Source organism: Gossypium hirsutum, chromosome D05, assembly GCF_007990345.1.
Source record: "Gossypium hirsutum isolate 1008001.06 chromosome D05, Gossypium_hirsutum_v2.1, whole genome shotgun sequence".
NCBI lineage: Eukaryota > Viridiplantae > Streptophyta > Magnoliopsida > Malvales > Malvaceae > Gossypium > Gossypium hirsutum.
Window position 1 is genome coordinate 44,707,239 of NC_053441.1, and position 14,010 is coordinate 44,721,248.

The window sequence follows — 14,010 nt, forward strand, 5'->3', positions numbered from 1 at the left end:
TCAAGAGTACAAGATAGCTCATCAAAAACCCGAATAGAGTTTTCAAGCCAAAACTCTGCTTTTTCTAGATCATTATCTATATTTGCCTTGAAATCCTCAGCCCCTTGCTTTCGAATTTTATCAACTAGAGGTTTACTCAATCTTACCAATTCAACACCTTGTGGAGCTACGGAGACTGGTTGAGGAATAGGAGGGGTGCAGGAGGTTGAACAATCGGATTTGCTCGAACAAATTCTGTATACCAATTGTTCATCATATGAAGAAATACTTCTCGAGCCTCATCCTGACTTTGTGTTTCACGTCTACTTTCCTCAGGCGTGATCCCTTGCGCGGGAGCCGGTGCATTACTTTCCACATCATCCATTACAGCTCGGTCGAGTTCCATTTACTATAAAAAATATAAACACAATTTGAAATGTCAGAAATCATCACACCATCACAATATTTTTATGGCATGTATAGATAGACTTTCATGCATATCCTGTTAGTCCGAGAACCGGCTAAACCGTAGCTCTGATACCACTAAATGTAACACCCCTTACCCGTGTTCCTTGCCAGAATAGAGTGTGAGGTATTACTAGAGCTTAAATACTCGTAATTGTTCCAATTGAGATACTTTATTACAATTTTTTTTAAAAGATTTCAGTAGCATTTCTGCTTATTTTTACATAAAACCCCCTGCAACTTTCAAAATTTCAACCAAACCAATTCCAATAATTCAACCAATACATTTATATATATTTAAACACAGTTAAATCATTTACAGCATTCTAGGTAACCTTGTTAGTAATTTAAAGAAAAACAATCTTTCAATTAATCTCCACTAACATTTTAAACCATATAATAATTAATAGATGTATATATTATAAGTCACTTTACATTAAGTCATCTATACATGCCATAATTCAGAAGTAATGGTTACAAAATACCAAAAGATGTAGATAGTGTGGATGATATTCCGACTCTGTCCAATTTCCGAGTTGTACTGATATCACTATAAAATAAAGAAAAGTAAGAGGGATAAGCATATAGCTTAGCAAGTAAGCATATGACAAATAAACAAATTTCTAACATGATTTCAATGAAACATAATTTTATTCAGACATAAATTTCATTGTTTGTTCAATTTCCAGCGAGCTATTTTTTTCTGCATCGTGGTCACTATTTTATTTTTATCTGGAGCTATAGGGCTCCAAATTAAGTTCTATAAATTTTTATTGAAACTAGACTCGTTCACATTTCTACCAAAAATTTTCAGAATTTTTGATTTATCCAATTAGTACAGCTTATTCTTTAAGCCTTCCCCTATTTCACAGCTTGACAGCTCTGTTCTCTTTTTACTGAAATTTACTTAACTCTCTGTACAAAATTCAAACGATGTTATTGTTTGTTCCTATTGAAATAGATTCATTACGGAATTCAAGCATGTAAATTTCAAGCCATAATTATTTTTTTTTACAATTTTTGGTGATTTTCCAAAGTTGGAACAGGGGATTTCGAAATCAATTCAACCTTGTCTCACTAAAATTCAAATATCCCAGAATATATAACTCTTTTGCTTTCTTTGTTTCTTTCATGTGAAAATAGACTCATTAAGCTTCAATTTCATATATTATTCAACCTCTAATTCAATTTCCACCATTTATGGTGATTATTCAAATTTTCTCAACTGCTGTTTTTCAAAACTGTTTTATTTTAAAATTTACTCTTTTGTAGTTTTGATATTTCATACCATTTTACACATGGGTCGACTAAGTATCAAACCTAATATTTCTCACATTATCTTGTCCATTTCGTATGTACATTCACCTTTCCAATTTCCCTGTTGAACACTCGGAATATTATCCGTTACTCGGTGGATTCAGCACTTAGCAACCACCATAAATTCATTCATACAGGGAATCAGCACATAGCAACCCCTTTCACAATTAAGGATTCGGTGGAATCAGCACTTAGCAACCACCTTTATATTCAGTGATATGGGGAATCAGCACTTAGCGACCCCATTCACAATTAAAAATACGGTGGATTCAGCACATAGCAACCACCTTTATATTCAACGATACGGGGAATCAGCACTTAGCAACCCCTTTCACAATTAAAAATACGGTGGAATCAGCACTTAGCAACCACTTTTAGAGTCAATAATTTAGGGAATCAGCACTTAGCAACCCCTCAGGGAATCAGTACTTAGCAACCCCTTTTTATTTAATGTATTTCGGCCTATTCCGAGTGTTCAACCGGAAACCTTATTTTTCAACATTTTACCACCTTTCCCAACTTAATCACATTTTCAGGATCTATATCGAATATTTATTCTATAATCAATCAAATCTCAACAATATATTGAATAAAATTAAAATATTACGTTAATTCATATGCATACTTACCTCAGTGCAAAATATTGTAATTTCGCAATTTACTCCATGATATTTTCCTTTCCCCGTTTGAGATTGTCTTCTCGTCTTTCTTGATCTATAATAGCAAATTTAGCTTATTTAATATTCACATTTACTAAAACAGTCCTCGACTCAACTTTTTGAAAAATTATGATTTTGTCCCCAAACTTTTGCATGGTTTGGCTAGACGACCATGTCTCTACACCACACGGGCTAAGCCCTGTTACACAGCCTAACCACACTACCGTGTGACCCTTGTTGTCTGTTTTACCCTATTTTCATATTTTGATTTAATTTAATCTTTGGTTGTTTCTCAATAACTTTGAATGCTTTGTAGGCTCGATTTAAGCTCCGTTTTAATTTGAATGACATGTTAATTGATTAAAATTATTGATGATTGATTTAAAAGTAATTGTTTTATTTGAAATAATCTATGTTTGTTGATAGAGGGTTGCGCGCGGACCAAGATCGAGTTGTCAAGTCACGGGAAACTCCAATGAAAGCTCTAAACAATCAGATCTGAAACGAAACAGAAAAGGATTAAAATTCCAGATCTAAAATAAAGTAATTCCCAAATCAATTAAGACTCAGCCAAAAAGTGAGAATGCTTATTAATGATGAATCTTGATAACCAAGAACGTGAAATTGGACTTCAAGAAAGTTTTCCAATCAATCAAATCTGATAAGCAACACAAAACAGCGAGATTAAATTTTAACAGATTATAAAAATAAAAACTTGAACAGAATTAGGGATTTGGGCGGCAAGAAGGGGGAAATTGATGGACAAGATTGATAATCGGTAATCAAGAAGTTCTATGATCCCTTCCAACCAAATCCGAAAAGAAATTAAGAATCCAATCAGCAAATCAATTGAAATTCTAGCAACCGATTGAATCAGAATGAGTAGGAGAAATTCGGCGAGATTAATTGGGGAAAAGATGATTTGGCTCGAACTTGGCTACCAAAGAGAGGGCTGATCGATTTTCTTTAGTAATTAAAGAGGGCTGAAACAAACAAGAAGATCAAAACAAGTTAGATAAAGGGATCGACACTAGCAGAATTTAAAGGAAAAATTGACAGCAAGAAATTAAAAGATAAGTCCTAAGAAGCCTTGAAATCTCGAAAGATCTCACAACTCCCTTCAAACGGCTCTAATCTCCCCTCCAATGAAGATCAATGGCAAGAAGAAGGCTGAAGATGGCTCCCACAATCAGAAAGATTGTTAAAACTACTTCTAAAGAAAACTCAAGAGAAAATTCTTGAAGAACTCAAAGAGAATTTTCACTCAAAGCAAATCTAAAATTTTCAATGTAATTGTAATGTGTAATGTCTATAAGGGTGGCTGGCCAAGCCATACATATAGGCCTTCTAACTATTTTCCTAGTCCTAATAGGAAAACTAAAAAAAAATCTAATTTTTTTTAGTTTCAAGGGAATTTCGTCCAAGGCCTTTAATGGGTCTCTTTGGGCTGAATTTTTACATAGAAATTTATTTATAAAGTCTAAAAATTAAAACTAAGTGTTTAAAGAATTAAAATTTTACAAATTGGGCCACTTTGACAATTTGGCCTAATTTTCAACTAAGTCTGATTTAAATTTCAGGATTGGGCTTGGAACATCTTATTGGGCCGTGTCTTCAAGAACTTGGGCTTGTAATCCGTTCTCTCCCAAAATTGGCTTGTTAATGCTCATAACTGAGATCCAATGCGCCTTAGTTGCAAGATTCGGTTTCTTGGACCAAGATTTCCAAGATTTGAAATCTTGATTTTCTTGATTTTTGAAATCGCTCAAAACAGTAAAATTGGACCAAGATTCGGTTTCTTGATTTTCTTGAAAACAAGAAAGTGAATCTTGATTTTCTTTTTCCTTCGTATACGCATCTAAGGCCTTTGTGACTCGTATCATTCCCCCTTCCTCAAAAAGATTCATCCTCGAATCTGAAAAATCAAATGGAGATAAGTCAGCCACATTGAAAGTAGAACTTGTAGTCCAATCATAAGCATAACAAAACAAGTATAATGCATGCGAATGGACAGATTCAGATTACCATGCAAACAAGCTAATTTACTCGCCAATGCCTCGTCAAATATTTGAAACAAAGATGGACATGTTTTAAGGCATTCAATCATCTCAAATTATTTCCACAAACCATGAATAAATCACGAGTAATAAATCAAATGGTAAACGTAATCATCACAAGTAGGTATTTGAAAAGGTTCACACGGTTCACAGAGTTGCACAATCATACCATGCAGTAATCAACAGTCTATAGATTCACTCACACATGCATTATCAAAAACAAGAATCTTTTTATCAACCATCAAAATAGATAGATCATCACTAAATAAAATAGGACAGTCAAGCACGTTTCGATCTAAGTGTTTTACAAAAATTAAATCATCAACACGATCTTTGTCACTATCCGAGGAGTACAAAAGTGTTTCAAAAGTTTCAAGCATCTTACCTTTATAAGCAGAAGAAGAAGGGTCGATTTTACCTTTTCCATTTAATACAAACTTTCGCTTATCGATGGCATAGTGTAGTCGAAGCTCTGTTGTTGAGTTAACCTTTGTCAAATGGAACTCAAACTTCATGTACAACCACCTACACTATTTACGGCACGAGTATAAACTGAAAACAAATTTGGCAAATTTTGTTATCTTATTCACCAAAACAGATTTGCACAAATTCGCGGATTTTACACAAGGCAAATCAAGAGAATAACAACTCACGCTTCCTTTCGTAATGACTTTATTAACCACAATCGAAGAATAACAATTAATCGGATCAAAATGAGGGGATCTTTTAAGAATTAAGTCACCAAAAGTTTTATCAATAATTTTCAAATCTGCACGGGACTCGGTTGATAAAATTTCCTTACCTCGCTTACCTTCGGGCTCATGTAGTGTGATTTCATCTTTGCCTATGTTGATCGTATGAAAGCGTCTTTCATCGGAAAGGTATTGAAGTTGGAAGTTATCTTTCATATATGGCCAATGGAAGTGTTCTATCCCACGCAAAGGTGGTAAACCTTTAGGGGCCTCACTAAAAACATCCTCATAATCCTGCTAAAAACATTGAAACACACTAGGCAAAATTTCATTAATGCTAGATAAAGATAAATAATTTTGCCTAAACCTCACAAGGATACAAGGCTGTTCATTGAATACGTCTCCCTGCACATCTTTTTTTGTTGCAAATAAATTTTTCACTTTATTTTTACCACTTGCGGATTCACTCACCTTTGGGCCATTTAAATTTTGACTTTTTTTACTACTAGCCTCTTTTCTCTCTGTCTTTTTTATTTTTCCTTTCTCCCTCACCCCCTCACAAAATTTCATCATTTTTAATTGATCTTTATATACATCACTGGGATTTAAAGGACTAAGAGTGAATTTTCGTCCTTTAAACACAAGAGAGTATCTATTAAGCTTGCCTTGGTGTGTAACATCACGATCAAATTGCCAAGGCCGTCCAAGGAGCAAGTGTGCCGCATGCATTGGGACCACATCACACCATACCTCATCCTCGTAATTCCCAAGCTTAAAAGTGATCAAGGACTGTTTTGTAACTTTAACTTCTGAGCATTCATTAAGCCACTGAAGGTGATACGGCTTAGGGTGCTCGATACAAGGTAACTTTAAGGAATCCACCAAATAGCTGCTAACTACATTCGAACAACTCCCACTATCAATAATAAGTGAACATAAGTTACCTTTTATAAAACACCTAGAATGGAAAATATTGGTCCTTTAGTTATCACAATCGTCTCCCATTTGGATGTTAAGGGTGCGGCAGACTACCATCTTATTTTTTTTTCTCTTTTTTTTTAAATACCTGTAAAATAAATTACTCAACACTCAAAAGAAAAATTAGCAAACCTCACTGTTAGTCACTCAAAAAGAAAAATCAAATTCTCAATGAGGTAGAATTCAGTCTTGTGGGTTCTTTAGTAGAGTCTATTTCAACCAATTAGAAAGTGTATGAACCGAAACTACCGAAGAGTCCTAATTTGCACTAAGATGCCAAAAACTAACGAGACACCAATTAATTTGTGTTGCACCGAGGAAGAATTGTGCACACCTTAAAATCCTACTAACACAAGAAACAAGAAGGTGTTAGATAGTGTAAAGGAAGAATAAAGGAAAACAAATGAAAACCTACAGCTAAGAATCAATAAAAATTGTTGAAATCGAAAAACCCGAAAAACTGCGGAGTAACTTGACAACTTTGTTTGAGGTGTTCCCGATCTCAAAAAATCACGAAATTAAATCTGGAATGTCCTTAAATATTGAATTTTTGATCTAGAAATTTTTGGCACCAAACTCAACCCGCTGTATCTTTTTTAAAATTTTTATTGCATTTCATCTTTTTCAATTTTTTTGACTTTTTCAACTGAATTTTTTGCGGGAAATATTTTTATATTCAATAACAGTGCCACAAATATGTATGTAAAATTTCAGATCAATCAGACAACGTTTACTCACTCAAATAATTTTTTTTTTGAAAAATTTTTCTGGGTAAAACTGTTGTTTGTAGTTTAAAAAATAGAGATCAGTTTAGAAATCAACCAAGAACACCCAAAATGCCCAAAATCTGATACCAAATGATAGAGGGTTGCGCGCAGACCAAAATCGAGTTGTCAAGTCACGGGAAACTCCTACAAAAGCTCTAAACAATCAGATCTGAAACGAAACAGAAAAGGATTAAAATTCCAGATCTAAAATAAAGTAATTCCCAAATCAATAAAGACTCAGCCAAAAAGTGAGAATGCTTATTAGTGATGAATCTTGATAACCAAGAATGTGAAATTGGACTTCAAGAAAGTTTTTCAATCAATCGAATCTGATAAGCAACACAAAACAACGAGATTAAATTTAACAGATTATAAAAATAAAAACTTGAACAAAATTAGGGATTTGGGCGACAAGAAGGGGGAAATTGATGGACAAGATTCATAATCGGTAATCAAGAAGTTCTATGATCCCTTCCAACCAAATCCGAAAAGAAATTAAGAATCCAATAAGCAAATCAATTGAAATTCCAGCAACCGATTGAACCAGAATGAGAAGGAGAAATTCGGCGAGATCAATTGGGGAAAAGATGATTTGGCTCGAACTTGGCTGCCAAAGAGAGGGCTGATCGATTTTCTTTAGTAATTAAAGAGGGCTGAAACAAATAAGAAGATCAAAACAAGTTAGATAAAGGGATCGACACTAGCAGAATTTAAAGGAAAAATTGACAGCAAGAAATTAAAAGATAAGTCCTAAGAAGCCTTGAAATCTCGAAAGATCTCACAACTCCCTTCAAACGGCTCTAATCTCCCCTCCAATGAAGATCAATGGCAAGAAGAAGGCTGAAGATGGCTCCCACAATCAGAAAGATTGTTAAAACTACTTCTAAAGAAAACTCAAGAGAAAATTCTTGAAGAACTCAAAGAGAATTTTCACTCAAAGCAAATCTAAAATTTTTAATGTAATTGTAATGTGTAATGTCTATAAGGGTGGCTGGCCAAGCCATACATATCGGCCTTCTAACTATTTTCCTAGTCCTAATAGGAAAACTAAAAAAAAAATCTAATTCTTTTTTATTTTCAAGGGAATTTCGTCCAAGGCCTTTAATGGGCCTCTTTGGGCTGAATTTTTACATAGAAATTTATTTATAAAGTCTAAAAATTAAAACTAAGTGTTTAAAGAATTAAAATTTTACAAATTGGGCCACTTTGACAATTTGGCCTAATTTTCAACTAAGTCTGATTTAAATTTCAGGATTGGGCTTGGAACATCTTATTGGGCCGTGTCTTCAAGAACTTGGGCTTGTAATCCGTTCTCTCCCAAAATTGGCTTGTTAATGCTCGTAACTGAGATCCAATGCGTCTTAGTTGCAAGATTCGGTTTCTTGGACCAAGATTTCCAAGATTTGAAATCTTGATTTTCTTGATTCTTGAAATCGCTCAAAACATCAAAATTGGACCAAGATTCGATTTCTTGATTTTCTTGAAAACAAGAAAGTGAATCTTGATTTTCTTTTTCCTTCGTATACGTATCTAAGGCCTTTGTGACTCATATCATTTGTTCTGTTAATTGTTGTAACTTCTCGTAACCTTAATTTAGTGACGAAGATGAGTAAGGGGTGTTACAAGTGAATTTAAAAAAAATAGAATTGAGGGGTTTTAAATGGTCTTTTTTTACCATTGGGGGCGGGAAGTTGCTGTTGGAATTCGACTGCTGTGGGGTAGCCATTAGGGAAAACGCGCTGAGTTGGAAGCGTTTTGCTGATAGAGTAAGAAAGCGTGTCTAGTTAGAAACGTTTTCCTGCAACGTTCGCTAAAAATGCGTTTAGCTCAGCGTATTTTCTTGCAAAGTACACTGCAATCATGTCCAGCTCAACATGTTTTAAAAAAAATCGGCCTAATCTCATAAATATTTAGAAAAAGGCCTAATCCGATAAATATTAAAAAATAACATTTTCTGTTAATTCACTCTTATTGCCGTGCATATAACTTTTTTTAATATTTTTAATTAATAATATATATAAATATTATTTTTTATCTAAATTTACATTACTTGCAATACAGGCTTTCATGTACTTAAAAAACAACAAAATCACTTAAAAATTAAAAATTTATAACATTGAAAATATTTGTTCCTTTTCTAATTATAAACTTCAAAATCATTGTTTTTAAATTTAAAAATTATTTTAATCATCAAACATTAAAAAATTTGTAAAAAAAGTTTAATAAATATATTTAACATAAGAAAACTATTTTATGTCGATAAAAACTTTTAAAAAATTCATCCACTTCAAAAAATATTTATGTCTACAAATATATTATCAATAAAAAATTTAAATAATAAATAAAATTGCTAAAAATATTGTTAGGCGTTAGATAGCGAGCTGGTGCCAGAAGCTTCCATTCTTTATTACCATTTTGCCCTTTTAAGGTTGCGGTTCTTACATCATGTTCAGAACTACTATTTGAATCCCCAAAATGCCCTCACCTTCCATCTTTATTTCATTATTCCCAACTACCTTGCTTGCAACTCCTGCTTGAGTTTGCAGATGCCCGGTTGCGTTGGAAAAAAACAACTGTAAGATTTCATCTTTTTGAGAAAAAAATATGGGATCCTGAACTTCAAGTGTTTTTCATTTCGATTGCATGGTTTATATACTGATGCTTCTAATTTGGGTTACTTAGCTTTACTTTGTCGTTCATTTCTGAATTCTGATTAGAAGTTGGCTAGTTCTTTATGGTAATCAGTGTACATTTCGGAAAAGATAGCTGAGATGTTGGGTAATTTTGAGGTTGAACAGTGTTCATTTAGCAAGTTGAGACAATTTCATGAAAGGGTTTTGAGTTTTAGTGACAGATTTGTAAAGATTCACTGTAAGCATTGTGTTTCTGAATCAATCAGTGCACTTATTGTTATTGGTTTATTTTTATCGTTCCTTTTAGCAATGGTATGCACATATTTTCATGTCTTTCCAATATATCAGCCAGCGGTTCGTACTTATACAGTTCATGAGTCTGATGATTTAGTTGCCAAATGCAATGTTTTTTATGGCAAATGGATCCCTGATGAAAGTTACCCTTTATATAATGCTTCACAATGTCCTTTTGCTGAGCGTGGGTTTGATTGTGTGGTTAATGGAAGAAGAGATAGGGGTTATCAAAAGTGGAGATGGCAGCCTAAAAACTGTGAAATTCCAAGGTTTAATGTGCAAGAGATTCTTGGAAAGCTTCATGGGAAACGGATTGTTTTTGTTGGCGATTCATTGAGCAGAACACAATGGGAGTCTATGATATGTTTGCTTATGCAAGGTGTGCAGGATAAGAGGAATGTCTATGAAATTAATGGAAATAAGATCACTAAACGGATTAGGTTTTTAGGAGTGTATTTCAGTTCATATAATTTACGTATTGACTTTTATCGGTCAGTTTTCCTAGTGCAGCCTGGTTCAGCACCAAGGCATGCACCTAAGAGGGTTAAATCAACAGTCAAACTTGACAAGCTGGATGATATGAGCAAGGAGTGGGTTGACTCTGATTTCTTGATATTTAATTCAGGTCATTGGTGGACGCCAACTAAGCTTTTTGATATGTAAGTTATCTAGATATCTTTAACTGCATATATTGGTGTTCTTTGGTGGATGCAACAGAATTTTTCCGGTTCAAATTTTGGTTTCAATTTTTAGTTCATTTAGTTTCATGAACGTTTACTTGCATCAATTTATGTTCCAAGCTGAGTCATTAAAACTTGATATGTCTTAATTTCTGAGTCATTGTTTTTGAGGTGGCAATGCATCAAAGATTGCTAATGCACAGGCATGGTAAATTTGCAATAATGTGATTTGTGTTGATATATATCTTTTCATCTATTTCTATGTTTACCAACCTATATGATGTGTTCTGCTTGTTTGAATTTACACCTATAGTGCAGTTTATGCCTCATTTTCTCCTTGCTGTTCTAATATAGTGACAAAGTATCGAACTGCTCGCACTGTTGCTTTTAGGACTAAATTACAAATCTATATGCATGTTTCATTTTTTTGTAGAAATCTCCTAACAGAATTTACCAGACAGGGGTTGCTATTTTCAGGCAGGTAGATCACTAAAGCTTGGAATGGGGATCGCATCTGCCTTTAGAACTGCATTGGAGACATGGGTATCTTGGGTTGAGTCTTCAGTCAACAGAAACAGAACTAGGGTGTTCTTCCGGACTTTTGAATCTTCGCATTGGATGTAAGCCATTCTACTCTCTACCAGGTTTTTTCTTTTTTTCTTTTTTTCTTTTTGCTTTAGAAAATAAGGCATCTACAAAGCAAGTATTCCACCTTAGCTGAAAAAGATAATAATTATTTGGGTGCTAAGTTGGGATCAGCATAAACACATAAAACTTTGTGTGTTTAAAAGTTGTTACTATAAACATTATTTTAAACAATAAGAATAATATAGCATTCTCAATTCTACCGATGAGATTAGTTCTTCTACATAAGAACCTCCAGGTTTGGAAAGGCTTTGGCTTCAATGTGTCAACATATGGCTTTGCATTTTTGTCATGGTAAATTAAGAAGGGTAAATTGAATGGAAATTTTGCAAGATTTTTAGGTGAAAAAGAAAAAACTGAATGATATGGCAAATTCTTTTGCCTGTTGAAATTCTAATATAAACACTATTTTTCACATGATACTTGTTTATTTATTTAATAACTAAGCACTTCAGTTATGTCATATTGCTATGATTTAATGTTTTTTTTTTGTTTTTGAAATACTCATATCCGATACAAATTATAAGCATGAAGACATTGAGAAAAATCAAAAGAAGTGAACATACTCGTACTCATATCGAACCAAAGCATAAAACCCCCTTCTAAAAAGTATAAGAAGAAGATATACCATTGAAAAGGGCAATTAAAATTGATCTAAAATCATTACTTATAACAATGTCTCCAATTAAGACGTTAAAGAAGTATGGAATTTCACATACTATATATATATATTATATTATATTACAATAACTTCAGCTTTTAGTTGACGTGGTCAATTTAATTTTTAAAATAATTTAAAAGCTTGGACTTTAGTAGTAGCATATGTATTTAAAATAAGATTAAAATATGCTTCAAATTTCTGGACTATTGTATATTAGGAATTTACTCTATTTATATGTTAAGGATTAAGTTTCTAAAAATTAAAACAAAATAAAAAAGCTTTTTAAAAATATTTAAAACATTTATTATAAATAGATTTCATAAATAACAAATTAATGAATTCCATAAATACTTTTTCATCTGTTTAATCTAGGAAATTGTATATATCATGCATATATAACAATTTAATACATTATTTTTATCAAATAAAATCTTGAACTACAAAAAATATAAAAGAAATTATAAATTTATTTATATACCAATCATATAATTAAATTTATGTAAATTTATATAATAATTTAAATATATTTTAATTGAAACATTTACTCATGTACAAAACATTTACTCAAACCCATGTATCGCTGGTAAGAAAATTAGTATATATATAAGATGTACAAAATTCCGTGTCCTCTTTTGTAACATTTACTCATTACACAAAAGAAGAGGGAGATGTGAAAAAAAAAAGTATATACGAGCATACGTGTTTTTAATTGCTGGATAAAAGAAAAATAAATAAATCTCAAAACTATATACAAATATTGATTTAATGTCTAATTTTTATATTTAAAATTTGAAATTTGATGTTGTACAAATTTATATATGTAACTTTAATTTGATTCAATTTTTATAAATTATTAACATAAATTGATACAACATATATAAACAATTATATTTATTCAATATAAAAACAAGAATTTGTTAAACAACTTGCTTGGTCGCATCTCCCTCAGATCTTTAGGTGGTGATCTCTGTGTAACTAATTTGCACACTCATCTGGCTAACTAACTGGTCTTTTCACTTGCAGAGGTCGAAACCGTAATTCATGCAAAGTGACTCGACGCCCTTGGCTGAAAACTAAAGGGAGAGACCATAGCCGAATTTCTGACATTATAATTGATGTTGTAAAGAAAATGACAACTCCTGTGACAGTGTTACATGTAACCCCCATGGGAGCTTTCCGTAGTGATGCTCATGTTGGCACTTGGAGCGATAAGCAGTCGGTAGCTGATTGCAGCCACTGGTGTCTTCCTGGAGTGCCTGATACATGGAATGAAATTCTCCTATCAATGATGCTCTCCAAGGATGGAGTAACCGTTTAGTGAACAAGAACTTGCAATCCTTTTACTTCTCCTTCCCACCCCCTCCTCCGTCTCTGCATAAGAACATGTGCTGTGAAGTCCCCTCTTGAGACGAAAGATGAATTATGGTTGTCGTAGCATGATGTAATGCACGTTTATTAATATTACTAACTGATGAAAGTCAGGCAAAAATAAAAAATGGACAAGTTTCAGGAGTTTTCTTTTCGTTCTTTATTTGGTGGAAATTTCTATGTTATTTTGTGAGAAGAGCAAAACTGTATGTCATCTGGCTAACATCTGATCCGTATGCTGATTTGGTCTTCTGGCTGAATTCAGTGGTACACCTGCTAATCAAACTCGTAGTTACTCTGTATTTCTTTCATCAATGTATAGTAAGATTCTAGTCAAAACTCTCACCTTACCAATTGCAACATGTCCTTAAGGTAGAAGCAATAGTTACTTTTCTAGTTAAATGGGCGATCATCATTCCTTTAGATTCCAGAAATATTTTCAGCCGATTGAAATACTCTGATCTAATTTGTTGGCCAAGTTATGGTTTTTCTTTTATACTTTCATTCCTTTTTTGACCCGGCGATCTTTTCTCATCCCGTATGTCTTTAGGAGTTTCGATTTGGTGTTAGCTTTAGGAGAAAACCAAGGAAAGTTTGTGTTTTACAATGCAAACAAACCCCATTAGCCCATCCTGTCTAAACTTAGAATGAGAGCCAAGTCACTTGATACTTCATATGAATCCAAATGCGAAAGAAAATACACAATATCACTACAAAAAGACTCCCAGTTCTCCCAATTACTGCACAAAGTTAAATCAATATAAACTTCACAGCATCTTCTGATACTGCGATGGCCTCACCCAACCATGCGGTTA

The 14,010-nt window shown here is 33.2% G+C and overlaps 1 protein-coding gene across 1 annotated transcript; it reads left to right on the forward strand.

Annotated features, from left to right (window-relative positions):
• The first annotated feature begins 9,401 nt into the window (after window positions 1-9,401).
• On the forward strand, window positions 9,402-13,339 carry LOC107904045 (protein trichome berefringence-like 7). Its single transcript, XM_016830314.2, has 3 exons — window positions 9,402-10,500; window positions 10,983-11,141; window positions 12,851-13,339. Exons 1-3 carry the CDS (start codon window positions 9,686-9,688, stop codon window positions 13,143-13,145), a joined length of 1,269 nt encoding a protein of 422 aa, XP_016685803.1. The 5' UTR covers window positions 9,402-9,685; the 3' UTR covers window positions 13,146-13,339.
• The last annotated feature ends 671 nt before the right edge of the window (window positions 13,340-14,010 follow it).